This window comes from Nannospalax galili, unplaced genomic scaffold (genome assembly GCF_000622305.1).
Source record: "Nannospalax galili isolate Female #2095 unplaced genomic scaffold, S.galili_v1.0 scaffold352, whole genome shotgun sequence".
Lineage (NCBI taxonomy): Eukaryota > Metazoa > Chordata > Mammalia > Rodentia > Spalacidae > Nannospalax > Nannospalax galili.
The window spans coordinates 8,557-21,538 of record NW_008332592.1 but is presented as its reverse complement, the minus strand read 5'-3'; the positions used below and the strand labels follow the sequence as shown (position 1 = coordinate 21,538).

The 12,982-nt window shown below is 43.5% G+C and overlaps 1 protein-coding gene across 1 annotated transcript in view; it reads left to right on the top strand.

Moving 5' to 3' along the window:
• The window catches only part of Slc9a9 (solute carrier family 9 member A9), a 284,233-nt gene extending 271,638 nt beyond the window's left edge, over nt 1–12,595 (top strand). The window contains exons 7-9 of the mRNA XM_008827516.3: nt 3,256–3,394; nt 6,213–6,318; nt 12,444–12,595. Of these exons, the coding sequence (XP_008825738.3) occupies nt 3,256–3,394; nt 6,213–6,318; nt 12,444–12,595 (397 nt within the window). The remainder of the gene's footprint in view (nt 1–3,255; nt 3,395–6,212; nt 6,319–12,443) is intronic.
• Nucleotides 12,596–12,982: the final 387 nt, after the last annotated feature.

The following is a 12,982-nucleotide window of genomic DNA, read 5'->3' as shown; positions in this document are numbered from 1 at the left end:
TCCTGTATGCCTGTGATTTGTAAGTTTGGTCTTTTTATGGTGTCACACAATCCTGCATATTCCCTTCTTGCGTTTTCTTAAATTTTTCATAATCTTTGCTTGAGTGGTCTAATTCGTCCACTTTATCTTCCAGTCTTGATATTCTGTTTTCCATTTCATTCATCCTATTGGTGAAGCTTTCTCCTGTCATTTCTAATTGGCCTACTGAATGTTTCACTCCCTTCTTCATTTCAGCCTGAGTATTCTTCAGTATTTCTAACTTTTTTCTGAATTCATTCAGAAGTTTATCCCTATCTTCTTTCAGTTCTTTGATTTCTTTGTGTGTTCTTCAAATTCACTGAATTCTTTTATCATGTTTATAATTGTTCTTTTGAGTTCCATGTCCTGTGTTATCTCTAGTGGATTCTCATTGTACTCCTCTAGAGGACTTTTGGTACTTGGTAGGGATATATTATTTTGTTTTTTCATGTTATTATTTTTTCTCTGTGACTATGACGTGGATTTCTTTTGTAGTTTCTGATTCTTGTGTGAAACTCAAGCCTTCAGTTCAGGTCTGCTTCTTTTTGTGAACTTTATATGTCTTTGTGGTTTACTTTTGGGGCATGAAAAGCTGGTTCATCTAAGCTTCTGGTTCTCTCTTTTGATTTTATATTGGAGTGGCCAGATTGCTTTTGTCTTCAGGAGTTCCCACAGAGCCCCAAGTCAGATAAGGATCAGATGCTCTCAGGCTTTCTCCTAAGGTCTGGATCCCTCCAGGAAAGATGCTGCCCTCAGGAATTTGGGGGCTAGGCTGGCCTGGGTGCTGAGCCTAGGACAGATGCTGGTCCCAGGAAGCTGGTGGCTGTGCTACCCAGAGATGCAAAGGGAGGTGGGGGTGGGAAGAAGCCCCAAGGGCTCCTGGGGACTACTGGAAGGAACTGGGTAGGTCTGGATGCAAAGGATCAGGAAGCAGTGAGGATTCTGGGCCAAGAGGTCAGTCCAGGGATGTGGGGTACCAAAACAAGAAATGTGTCAGTCCCCAGGCCAGGATGAGAGATGAAGTGGGGGAGCTGGGAGGGTGAATGAGGCTGGGGGAATCAAGGCATGGCGAGCACCACTGGACTTACCCAGGAAAGATGCTGGCACCGGGAAGCTGGTGGCTGTGTAGCCCAAAGAAGCGAGAGAGGTGGTGGCGTGACCTTATTTTGGATTTTACAGGAGCCCACACTTAAGAAATTTTAAAGAGACACTTTAAACTTTTAAAGTGTTTGGATTCTTTAGGACTGTGGGACTTTGAAAGCTGTCCTATTTTATGTTTTGGGATATTAAAATTAACATCATATATTGGGGACAAGAAATGGAAAGATTTTGGTTTAATAGCAGTGCGTTTGCGTGTCAGGTTGACAAGGGGTCAACTGTGCTAGATAGCTTTAGTTGTCAACTTGACATACCTGATTAGAGGGAAGCTCAATTGGCTGGTCTGTGACCATGTCTATAGAACATTTGCTTAATTGTTAAGTGATGGGGGGCGGGGGCGGGGGGCTAGCCCACTGTGGGTGGTATAAGAAAAGCAGGCTGAGCATGGTCTAGGGGAAGAAGTCAGTAAGCAGCGTTCCTCCATGATCTGTGCTCTAGGTTCCTGCCCTGACTTCCTGCCTTGACTTCCCTTGATGAACCCTTTCCTGCCCAAGTTGGTTTTGGTCAGTGATTTTATCAGAACAATTGAAAGCAAACTAGAACATGGATTAGCAGTTACAAAGGACTCAATATGGGTTTGCTTCTCCTGTTTTCTGAAAGCATAACACTTTACAAAAGGAAGATCCTTCAAAGGCAGTACTTTCCTCACATCCATTTCACAGCTCCATTCAAAACCCCCATTCATCTTCCTTACCCAATTAAGAGATCAAAGCTGGATGGCTTGGCCTACTTTGGGGGTTTAAAGGCAGCCATAGAAAACCAAAAAACATTTAAAGCTGCCTTCTTTCCTCACATGTCTTCCTGTAGGAGGAATCCACTCATCCTCTCCTCTCTTACCTAGTCTCTGGAGGCAGAAAGTGAGGCCAGAGTTAGCATAAAAGATTCAGTTACAGTCTGTATAATCCCATCTAATCTCAATCAGCATGTCTGGTGTGCTTTTTGCTGTTTGTAGGGCTACAAGGTCCTTTTCAGAATCCACTGTCAAATTTTTGTGGGTTTTTTTCTGATTAATTTTGAAGACTCCATGTTAAAATTAAAATTATAAAAAATCCTAAAATCTAACTTCATTAGTCTCCATGGCTTACCAATTTTAGCACTACTGCTCATTTTAATAGTATAATATGGGGAGTTTATGTTCCCTAAAATAAGTCACACCTTGTCTTTCCTATTAGCACTGTGGGATTTGAAGCCCTAGTTTTAAAAAATCAAATACAGCATCCTTAAAAATTTAAGTAAGCCAAGTGTGATGTTTTATATCTACAGTCTCATTTGAGAGGGTAGAGAACTGCATGTGAGTTTGGGGCCAGCCTGGGATACGTAGAGATTTCCAGGTCTCCCTGGGCTACAGAATAAGATCCTATCTCAAAAAAAAAAAACAACAAAACAAATAAATTACATAAACTGCCTGTTGATGGGTTGTCTTTCTCTGTGGAGATCAATCTGTTGACACTACCAGAATTGGCTATGAGAAATGACCTTGAGTGGGAGCTGCCATTTGTTTCTATGGGAAAGTCAGGGCTCCCCCTCTACCTGGGAGTTCATACTGTGGCAGTTGGAATGCCACTAGGGCTCTTTCTCTGAGGGGTTATGCTGGAGCGAGAAATGCTTTGTGGCTTATGACAAGATCGTGGCAGAATATTTTGTGCATGCTGTGATTTGTATCGCCCATTTGTGCACAGGCCATAAAAGTGCACTTTTTATCAGGAACATTTGTGAATCTATAACAGCACTGAAGACATATGGCCACTAAATAATTCACGGTTATCTGTCTTCTCAGCGGATTCCGTATACACCTACCATGTTTTAATGCCTAGTTTGCTCAGAAACAATATTCTTTATGACTCTTCCAATACAAAAATGTTTACTGACTGGCAGCCATGGATGAATGCCATGGGACTGGGCTAGAAGAAGGGGAACCCTCTGCTTTCTCTGCCTCTCCCTTCTTCCTTCCCCAATCAACTGTTCCATCGAATACCCAACCTTCTAGCAAAGAGTGCCTCTTCAAGAAGGGAGTATGAACATCTGAATGTGGCCTAGAGGATGGAAGTCACTGACCAAGATGTCCTCTTCTCTTTCCAGCTCTATATCCATTTACAGTCCGAAGGAGAATCCAAACGCGTTCGACACTGCAGCGTTCTTCCAGTCCGTGGGGAACTTCCTGGGAATCTTTGCCGGCTCCTTTGCAATGGGCTCTGCATATGCAGTTGTCACAGCACTGATATCCTTTGTCTCTGTGTGGAAAGCTGAGGACTGTTCAGAGCAGCCGATAGAAAAGTGAATGGTGAGAGATCAGCACCGCTGAGCCCAAAGCAGCTCTGGGTGATCCCAGGAGGCGTTGGATCAGTACCAAGGGTAGATGAGGCCAGGTTCTTGTCCACAGTCAAGTCTAGCACTGTTGACAAGTGTCTTCCCTTAGGCACTTAAGAAAAGTTGGCACCTGAGAAAATTAGTGGGCATGGAAGAGTAGGCCTGACCACGCCAGGGTGAAGAGGAAGAACTGAAGATCTGTGATCAAGAATATAACAGCATTGATTAGGGCGATAAAGTGAGTATGCCCTGCTGCCAGGCGCCAGGTCATAGGGTAGGCCAGGATGACGATCACGGTGGGTTTAAAAAGTTTCACAGCTCTGGAGGGAGCCTGTAAGTAGTGCAGAAAGATGGTTGCCACAGGTGGCTTTTCCATTACCCTTTAATCATTGGGTGCAGCTCTGGGAGAGGCTGCCTGCTGTTTAGACTAGGCAGTCACAAAGACGATGAGCACACTGACTGAAGGTGTAGCATGTGTCAAGGCTGTCATGAGCACCTTGGCATTTGAATCCACCCTGTAAGACAGGTCATTCATATCCTCACTTTACACAGGAGGAAACTGAGCATAGGGAGGCAAATGGCCTCCCAAGCTCACTCTGGTCCCATATCAGTAATAATGAGCATAATAATGACAGCAGCTAGCATTTACTGAGAACTTTGCCATATGTCACCACTGCCCTAACCGTTTTCATGGATTGTCTCAGACAGCTTGTACAATGACCTCAGAAGGTAGATATTGTTAGTATCCTAATTGTACAGCTAAAGAATCTCTTGACTAGAACCATACAGGTAGGATACTTCATGACTGAGATTCAAAACCAGGCTTTCCAGTTTGACAGCCCACACTTAGTGGAAATCAGAGCTCTCCTCGGGCTGGTGTGAATGGAAGGTGTGGACATAGAACTGAGCAGGTTGGTGAGGAAAGGAAACAGTTCTACAGACGGGAAGTCTTCCAGCAGTCAGGCTACATCTGGAAGAAAGAGCATTGAGACAGAAGCGACAAGAGGCAAGGAGGGACACTGTGCCACGGTGCTGGGGTCTATTGTATGGCCCTTGGTGGCTTTAACAGGTTCTATATACCAGCTGTGGAGAAGGCAGGTACAAACAGCTATCTGCTCACCTACTAGCCTGGACATTTTGTCCACACTGAAGCAGTCTCCTCAGGTTGAGCCTTCAAGTTCTGGACTCAGAACTAATGGCATCCTGGAGAAAGTTAAAAGAAAGACTGTCCTATAGTCCACTGGTGTTATGTTAATCAACCTGGCATAAGTCTCCCCCTGAAAACAAACGAGAGGAGTTTAGGAGAGCAAACCTCATGAGAAGCAAAGCCTTCCCCCTAGGCAACAAAAGGGAATGTTGGAAAAGATTCAAGGGAAGCCCATGTTTTACTCCACGTAAAGAATGACTTCCAGATCTTCATAGAATTGATTTCCAGGAGAGATATTTTACCAAAAGAAGTTAGCTTAAATCACTAACAGAAAAGTTTCCAGAGCCTTTGCTGCATGCCAGGTGCTGTTCTGAGTATTCCACATACACAGGTGCACATGGGAGTGAGAAGACAGTTCCATGTTGTCACTTCCCACTGGGAATCAGAGGCACAGAGCAGTCTAGAGACGTCACACAGTGGATAGTGAGCTTTGACGCCTGGTGAGTCGGCATCGAGTGGCTGTTCTCCTAATGTTCGTGTCATTCTGACTTTGCATCCTGGTTTTCAAAACCTGAACAAAACACTTTGAACTTACTTCCTCTGGTGTCCCTCTCCACACTTGGGGAGCAGGTGTTCTTAGTGCCAGTTCACAGGATACAGACATGAGGGCAGAGAGGTCAACACACTCTCAGAAGTTACCCACTCAGTGATGGATAAGCCAGGTGCTGAACCCAAATACTCCACGTGGAGTCAGGCTTTTCCCTCTGTGACCAGGTGCTAGATATCTTTCAGTGTGGAATGGCTTGATATTTTCTTCTAGAAGCATAAGGTTGCAACTGGACCACATCTCATTTGCCAGGGCATTTTATGCCTAACATGAACACAATAGTAATGTAATTCTTTTTAATCAGTTACAGGCTCCAACCATCTTCCCATAATCTTGGATCACCATTATCTTTTTATTTTAATTTACAGTTTATAGATTATTGCCCAAGGATCATCTTTGCCAAAATGAACCATTTCATGTCCAAAGGTATACTTTCTGACCTAGAAATAATGCTCTTTCTCCATCTATTTATATCAAAAGGGTGTGTGTGAGCAGCTCCCGTCTCACTGAGCAAAGCTGCCTCTCCTGTCCTGTTCCCACCCCTAGGGTCTCCTGTGAGGGGACCCTGCCACAGGCTACAGACTAGGAAGCAATACCATTTTCTCCTCCAATGGGCCCCTCTGGTCCCAAGGCTTCCTCCTTGGCTTGGCCGTCCTCTGTCTGTCACAGTGTTCCTAGAGTCACACTCTGAGGGCAGAACCATATTCAAGTTTTATACCCACAGCCTGCTGTTTATACTTTCAGTAGACACCTTTCTTATCTGAGCATGGGTTTGAATTTTAATGGGTGTATTCAGCCCTCAGTGAAAGCACAGAACTCACCCTAGTCCTTACTTAGGTAGGGCCTGCTGTACAACGCTTAGTCAGATCTGAAACATAAGCCCTTTACCCTGAAACTATCACCAGATCTGTTCTCAGCCAGTAAGGAGATTTGGTTATTAAAACAATTGTTTTTTCCCTTAACACATCTTGTCACTTGACCAAATTTACAAAGCTGTGTGAGTTCCCAATGCTGGAAACAGGCCTGTTTTTCCTCCTTTCTTGGAGTGCCTTCCTGTCTGCAGAGGCCGCAGGCCTAACAGGTCAGTACTTCTGTGGCAGTGTGAGCAGGATGTGTGAATGTGAGTTGTTGTGTGTCTCAGTGTGTGCTCTCCCTGACCAAGGAGGGGAAATGAATTCTCTCCTAAACAGTCAATGTGAATGGCTTCTATCAGAATCAGCCACTCCCGAGTGCCCTGGGGAGAAATAATAAAAATAATTCATCCATTTTGTGCAAAACAGTTTAACAGTATGACTTCAAAATGCTCTTTTCTCTTTGCTGGGCAGGAGGGGATATTGAAAGGACTGGTTTTTATTAGTGATGAATGACTTCACAAATGGAGGTCTGTACAGTGTAAAAGGATACACACAACCAGCTGCTCTGTGAAGAAAGGGGTGGCTTGGGGTGGCCAACGGCATGCTCCTGTGGGGAGCCTCGCCAGGGTGAGCGCTCTCCATACAGTGGTCGTGGTCTTTGCACATTGTCTGGACAAGTCCGAAAGCCACAAGTCAATGAGTGGCCCTTCAGGTTAGTGTCCATACACAGACAGCTCACAGAATCCTCTGAGGTGGAGCAATGGACTCAGAGAAAGTGGTACTAAGGTTCCAGGGGGCTTGTATTCTATGATCTGGATAACGCAGGGGAGTCGCTGTTCTTCCACAGCAGGTTTGCCCTAGGGTAGCTGTACCAATCAGGTGCTTTTCCATGTGGAGAGTCAGTGGGCCTCTGAAGCCTGAGTCCTGCCTTCTCACAGGCTTCTTTCCTGGACCTTTTTCTGCCCACAGCATTTTAACTGACATGCAAGCACAGAGAATCTCTGCTGAAGTATTACTGGTAATAAGATATGTCTCCCTGGATGTTTTCATTTTAATAGATGATGCTGTAAGTCTAAATAACAAATAGCAATTAAACTTGACACCTATTGTGGATGTGCCATGAGCCAGCAGCTTGCTGCCAGTCATAAACCATCTCATTAATCTACAGAAACAGTCCAAAGTAAGAGGCTCCTAGGTTCCTTGAGTGGTGAGTGGTGATGCTGACATTTGAAGCCAGAAAATTCAAATCCAAACTCTTGGGTATTGCTAGAGCAAATCAAACTCTACCTGTGGAAGGTCAGGCTGACCTCCAAGCGAGGGTGATCTTAGGGGTCCCAGGGGCCTGCCTGATCCATTTGCTGCTGAGCTGGCCGTCACTCTCCTATGAGTTCCATGAAAATTGTTTTAGTGTGATGACCAACTGCTTGCTGTCATCGGCTAAACTGAATCACTGGGAGCCACACAAGGCCAGCAATTCCACAGGGTTCTACACATCTGTACCAGCACAGAAAGCTGCCTTAGAAGTCCCCATGACACCATAATCAAGACTGCGTTGCTAGATGCCACCCTGCTAGGCACTTTATTCAAACCACTGCAATGCAAAGACTATAGTGTTGGTTACTGCCATGTTAGTAGGGAGCTCGTTGAAGAACTGTGTGTTCTAGAAAATAAAAAAAATCATATCCCATAAATGAAACAATGCAGGCAAATCAGTTACATCATAGAGATTCAAACAATTATTTCTCTTTTCTCCATATTCTGTGTTCCATTCTGCACTAAACTTGCTGTGAAATGATCTAAGTAACATCAACGGTAAGAATAAATGTTTGACCTTCTATGAAGGTTAGTAAATATCTTAACTCAAGTAACACACACACACACACACACACACACACACACACACACAAATAGTGCATTTCTATGCATGGAGATTCCCTATTTCCAGGACTGTTTCAACCAGATCTTGTTCTGTTATCTACTTCCAAGGTCACAGCCCACAGGAAGCTGTGAATGGCGGCCCTCTTTACCTTGCTCTTCCACCACCCTCTTCCACCTGACTGTCTTAGTGACGCCCTGAGGACTAAGGAACCAGCCACACCGAATGGGCAGTTGGAGGTGTGGGCCTCAGTAGCAGGAAGGCCCCACGTCCATGGCTGCTCCCAGCAGCAGATTCTCTCCTGAGCTGTACTCCATATTTAGGCAAGATGCCTAATAGGCATTTGATTCAAACCAGGCTGCATAAGAGCATCTTCTATTGCCAAAGACCAAACCTGCTTAGTCCAAATTAGTTATGTGTTTGTTTATTATTTAGTCTTTGCCTATTTCCAAATTGCATTTGTGTCAGCTCATAACACCAGCCATGCATATCATGGGACCTTTTAGTTGAAGATAAACATTCGTGTTCTGGGATACAGATTTCCCCAAAATTAGGCAGCTGTGTGTTGCTATAGTCTGGCAATAAACATGGCTCTAAGCTTTCTGGAAACCAAAGTCAAAAGGGAACATGTTGAGTTAGACAGAACAAAAACAGCATTTGAAAGGAAGTCACATTTATTTACAAAAATAAATAGGGAGGCACTACAAGTTTAGATTTTGTCACGATTTATTGTACAGGCTAGTTTGGATGCCTTGATGGACACATATCGATAATAATGTTAGCAAAGATGGAGATTTATTCTTTATATGGTCATATCTCAGAGTCTTCTTCTGTGAAATCTGAGCATGTGCAATCAAGCACAATTCTCTAATCTCATTTAGTGCAATGATTCCAGTTCTCAGCCACAGGTAATAGCAGTCCACAGGTAAATTAGCATAGTGCAAAGGTAAAATGTACAAACCTTTTATCAGTGTTCACCAGATAAATATACAGCAGTGAAGATGGTGAACTACAATGGAATAAGCTATTGGCTGAAAGTACATACTGAGGTGACCAGCAATCTGGAACCTTGCTTGTCGGGGTGTACTACTAGCACACCATGCAGGCCCTAGATATGGTGCCAATGCGCAATGATTTCATCCCTGAGCCCTGACATTGCCAGTAGGTCCTCAAGGATCTCCACCCTAGAAGCAGGCCTGCAGGCTGGCCACCCGCTCTTGTAGGTTCAATGAGTTCACTTTTCACGTGACTTTGACTTGAAACCAGGATTTCTGCTACTTTACATACAGCATGTCTATTTTTAAGTACATTATCTTCTTTTTTTCTTCTATGGAAAGACATACTTACTTTAGAAAGTTTAGAAAATGCATATCCACAGAAAGAAATAAAATTAGAAATCTCTTGTAGTCTTCTTATAGCTGTTATTATTTTATAACTATCATTACTATTCCACTGTGTCCGTCTAATAAGATATATGTGTATGTATTTATAGATGTACAGCCAGTTAAATGTATACTTCAATGTACACATGCGTGCATACTAGATGTAAATAGAAAAGCAATAAATAACTTCCTTTTTCCACTCTTCAACGAATGCTTTTCATGATATTGAATTTCTTCTGCCAAGTCTTATTGTTTACATTGTTTAATATTACTCTTTTGAGGTAATAATCCTTATAGCTAGATATATGATTTTTTTTGTTTAGATAACTGCCTAAAATAAGATTTCTAGGCTAAAAGTTTTGGGGGAGATCTGTCCCAGTTGTCCTCTATAAAAGTTATGCCCCTGTGTGGCCGCGACAGTATGAGAGCTCACTCACAGTGTTAGACGCTGCTCATTTGATAGTCGAGTTCCATTTCCCTCTGTATGCTCTTTACTGAACAAAAGCATCCTAGTGTATGCTGTTGTCTGCTAGTGTTTTCCTTTGCTGAACTCCCTCTTGCGGGCTTTGTCCCTCCCACTGAAATGCTTGTCTTGTCACATTTTGTTTCTGTTGCTCTTTATCAAGAAAATTAAGTTGTTGACTGTCATATATACTATAAATAGTCTCCTATTTAGACTTGCCCTTTTCATACATACATGTTCGCACGTGTGTGTGCTCATGCACGTGTATGTGCATCCATGTGGAAGCCAGAGGTTGACACAAGTGTCATCCTTGGTGGCTCTCCACCTTATGTACTGAGGAAGGGTCACTTACTGAAACCAGAACTCACGGATTTAGCTAATCTAGCTGCTTGCTTCCTTCAGGGAGCCCCTGCTCTGCCTCCTAGATGCTGAGATTACAGATTACACCTGCTTGGCATCTACACGGGCGTTGGGTATCTAAACTTTAGCCTTTATGCATCCACAGCCCCCTCGCCCTCTTTAAATGTGTTGCATTTTGTTTGTTTGTACCAGGCAAAGTGGTTAGTATAGACATTTTTAAGTTTTATGTGTTTAATTTCATCTCCTTCCTAGAAAATTCATGTATTTCTTTAATGATAACATATGCTTTCTTTTTAGTAGTTGTCTGGTTTCATCTGTGGGGTATAGTAGGGGTTAGAGTTCTTTCCCAGATGGCAAGCTACTTGTCCTAACAACCAGTGATCTTTGCTTGTGGATTTTAAATACTTACATATGTACATGTGTGTATATGCATATGTATGTACTGGGCTTCCTATTGTTCACTTGGCTTTTAATCTCCACTGTTTAAATGATTTCAGCTTCATGGTTCATCTTAATAGCTAATAGATCAGTCTCCTACAATGCATCCTCATTTTTAGAAGCTCCTATGCTGTTTATAATATTCATATTTATAATTCTAAATGAATTGAAGTAACTTAGCTATGTTTCCAATAGAAAATAATTTGGGAATTATGTCTCTCCATTTATTTGTCATTTTATGGCCCTCAGTAAAATTTTATAGCTGTCTTCACATTAGACTTACAAATTTCTTTTTAAGTATCTTTTGAGCTATTTTTTACTTTAGGGTTCTGTAACGAATGGGGACTTGCCTGTCCATACACATCTGGATCTCACCATCTTACCTTATTTACTGTCTGTGTTCCTGAATAAAGTGCTGAGTTGCCATATAATCAGGATTGAAGGGCTGAAGTTGTCATAGCCCATCATGTCCACATGAGCAAGACCAAAGCATCTCAGCCACTCAGGGCGTATCTTTTGGGTGTGTGTGTGTGTGCACATACGTAAGGGCTGAAACTGTGCATCAGTGTCTTCTTCGGTCACTCTCCACCTAAGTTTTGGGGACAAGGTCTCTGACTGAACCTGGAGCTTGCCAATTTGGTTAGACTGTCTAGCCAGAAAGCCCCAGAGATCCCCCTGTCGCTGCCTCCCCAACACTGAGACTATAGACACATGCTGCTGTCCCTATTTTTCATGTGGTTCTGGGGGATTAAATTCAAATCCTTGTGCTTGTGCATCAGGTGTTTTACAGACCAACCCTCCCCAGCCCTCAGTGCATATATTCAGAGCCATAGAACAAATAAACTCGGCTGATCAGAAGGTCAAATTTCTCGGATATGCATCACAGACAGCAGCGCTGCTGTACCCAACAGTGTCCCTGCTGTTCCTTTATAGCCACTGATCAAGGTAATCCAGACCAGAGCCATGCACCGAGTCAATGGTCCTCATGGTCATTAATCTGAACCTTATTTCCATAGTTATCAAGCTAAAAATTAAGACACCTAGGCAAGAGAAGAACCCAGTCTAGAGGAATGTGGTAGGCATGTGCCAAGTGTCTGAACACACCCATGCTCACTCCCATGGGCACTAGATCCTGCTGTTTCTTAGGGAATTACCTTGAGCTACTGGAGGACAGAATCTTAAACAAGCTGTTCCCGTCCTCCCCTGCTAAAGAGAATGAGGATTTCTGAAGCTAGGGTCTACCAGACATTCTTTCCCTGGGCTAAGCAGCTTTAGGAATGGGATAGGAAGATGTGCAACTGTTTGACACCTGATCTTTGCAACAGCAGAAGCCTATGGAGACCTATTTATTCCCTCCTGTAGACCCCAGAAGGTAGCTTGGTACCACACTTCCTTCCAATAAGTTTCCCTCTGATTACAGCAGCCAGGGTCCATTTTTATGCTTACAAAGAAGTCTAAATGGACCAGGGGAAGTAAGGATCCACAAGCTATTTCACAAAAAAGCAAACCAAACCAAAACAAAAAAACTGCTGCACAAGTTAGCGAAGGAAGGGAGATTCAAAAGCAGCACAGCATGGAGGCAAGGGTACTTGGGACCGTCTTAGGCCAGGTGCACAAAGACAAACAAAGGAATCAAGCTTTGAAGGCCGGTGTTCACCGCGCTCACCATCCTTGTCATTTTAGCTCCGTTTTCTAGTAGCTTCGTTAAGAACACTTCAGCATGGAGGGGAACTTGCTCAAACTTGCTCACACCCTGTCTCTTTCCTTTCCCTTTTAGTTGCTACTAATTTGATGATGATCATTTGATTTATTTTCATCATCTTTTACTTCAAGGGCCGTATTTGCCGCCGCCTCATCTCAGTCGCTTGGAAATTGCACCTGCAAACAGTCTGTTCAATAGTCACACAGAAGAACTTGGTTTTATAGAACAAGTGGCTTTTAGACATGCAAATGAAGGCTGGCATTTCTATTCCTCAGAAGCCTAATTTTCTGCCACTGCAAATAATACAAATGCAGTCTGAGAAACTTATTTAAGAAGACTGGGCTCATAGAAAGTGCCCATGAGAAGTCTTCCAAAGGAGTAAGGGTGTGCAATGGAATGGACACTGGAGATCCCGCCCAGCCACGGGTGCCCAGGAAGAGGGAACACAGGAGAGTTTGTCAGCCTGGCTTACATAACCAGCACTGATGGAGCCGCCTCTGGTTTCTGGCTCTTCAGCTGACTCACTGAGGGCCTGGAACATGTCATTCTATTAATTGGCTCTCATTTTCTTCACTGCTAAAGTGAAAGGATTTTATTATTGTCTAATGGCAGGGCACTGTGCATATACAGAATGTGGCTTTGGAGTAATGCAAGAGCCTGAGGTGTTTGT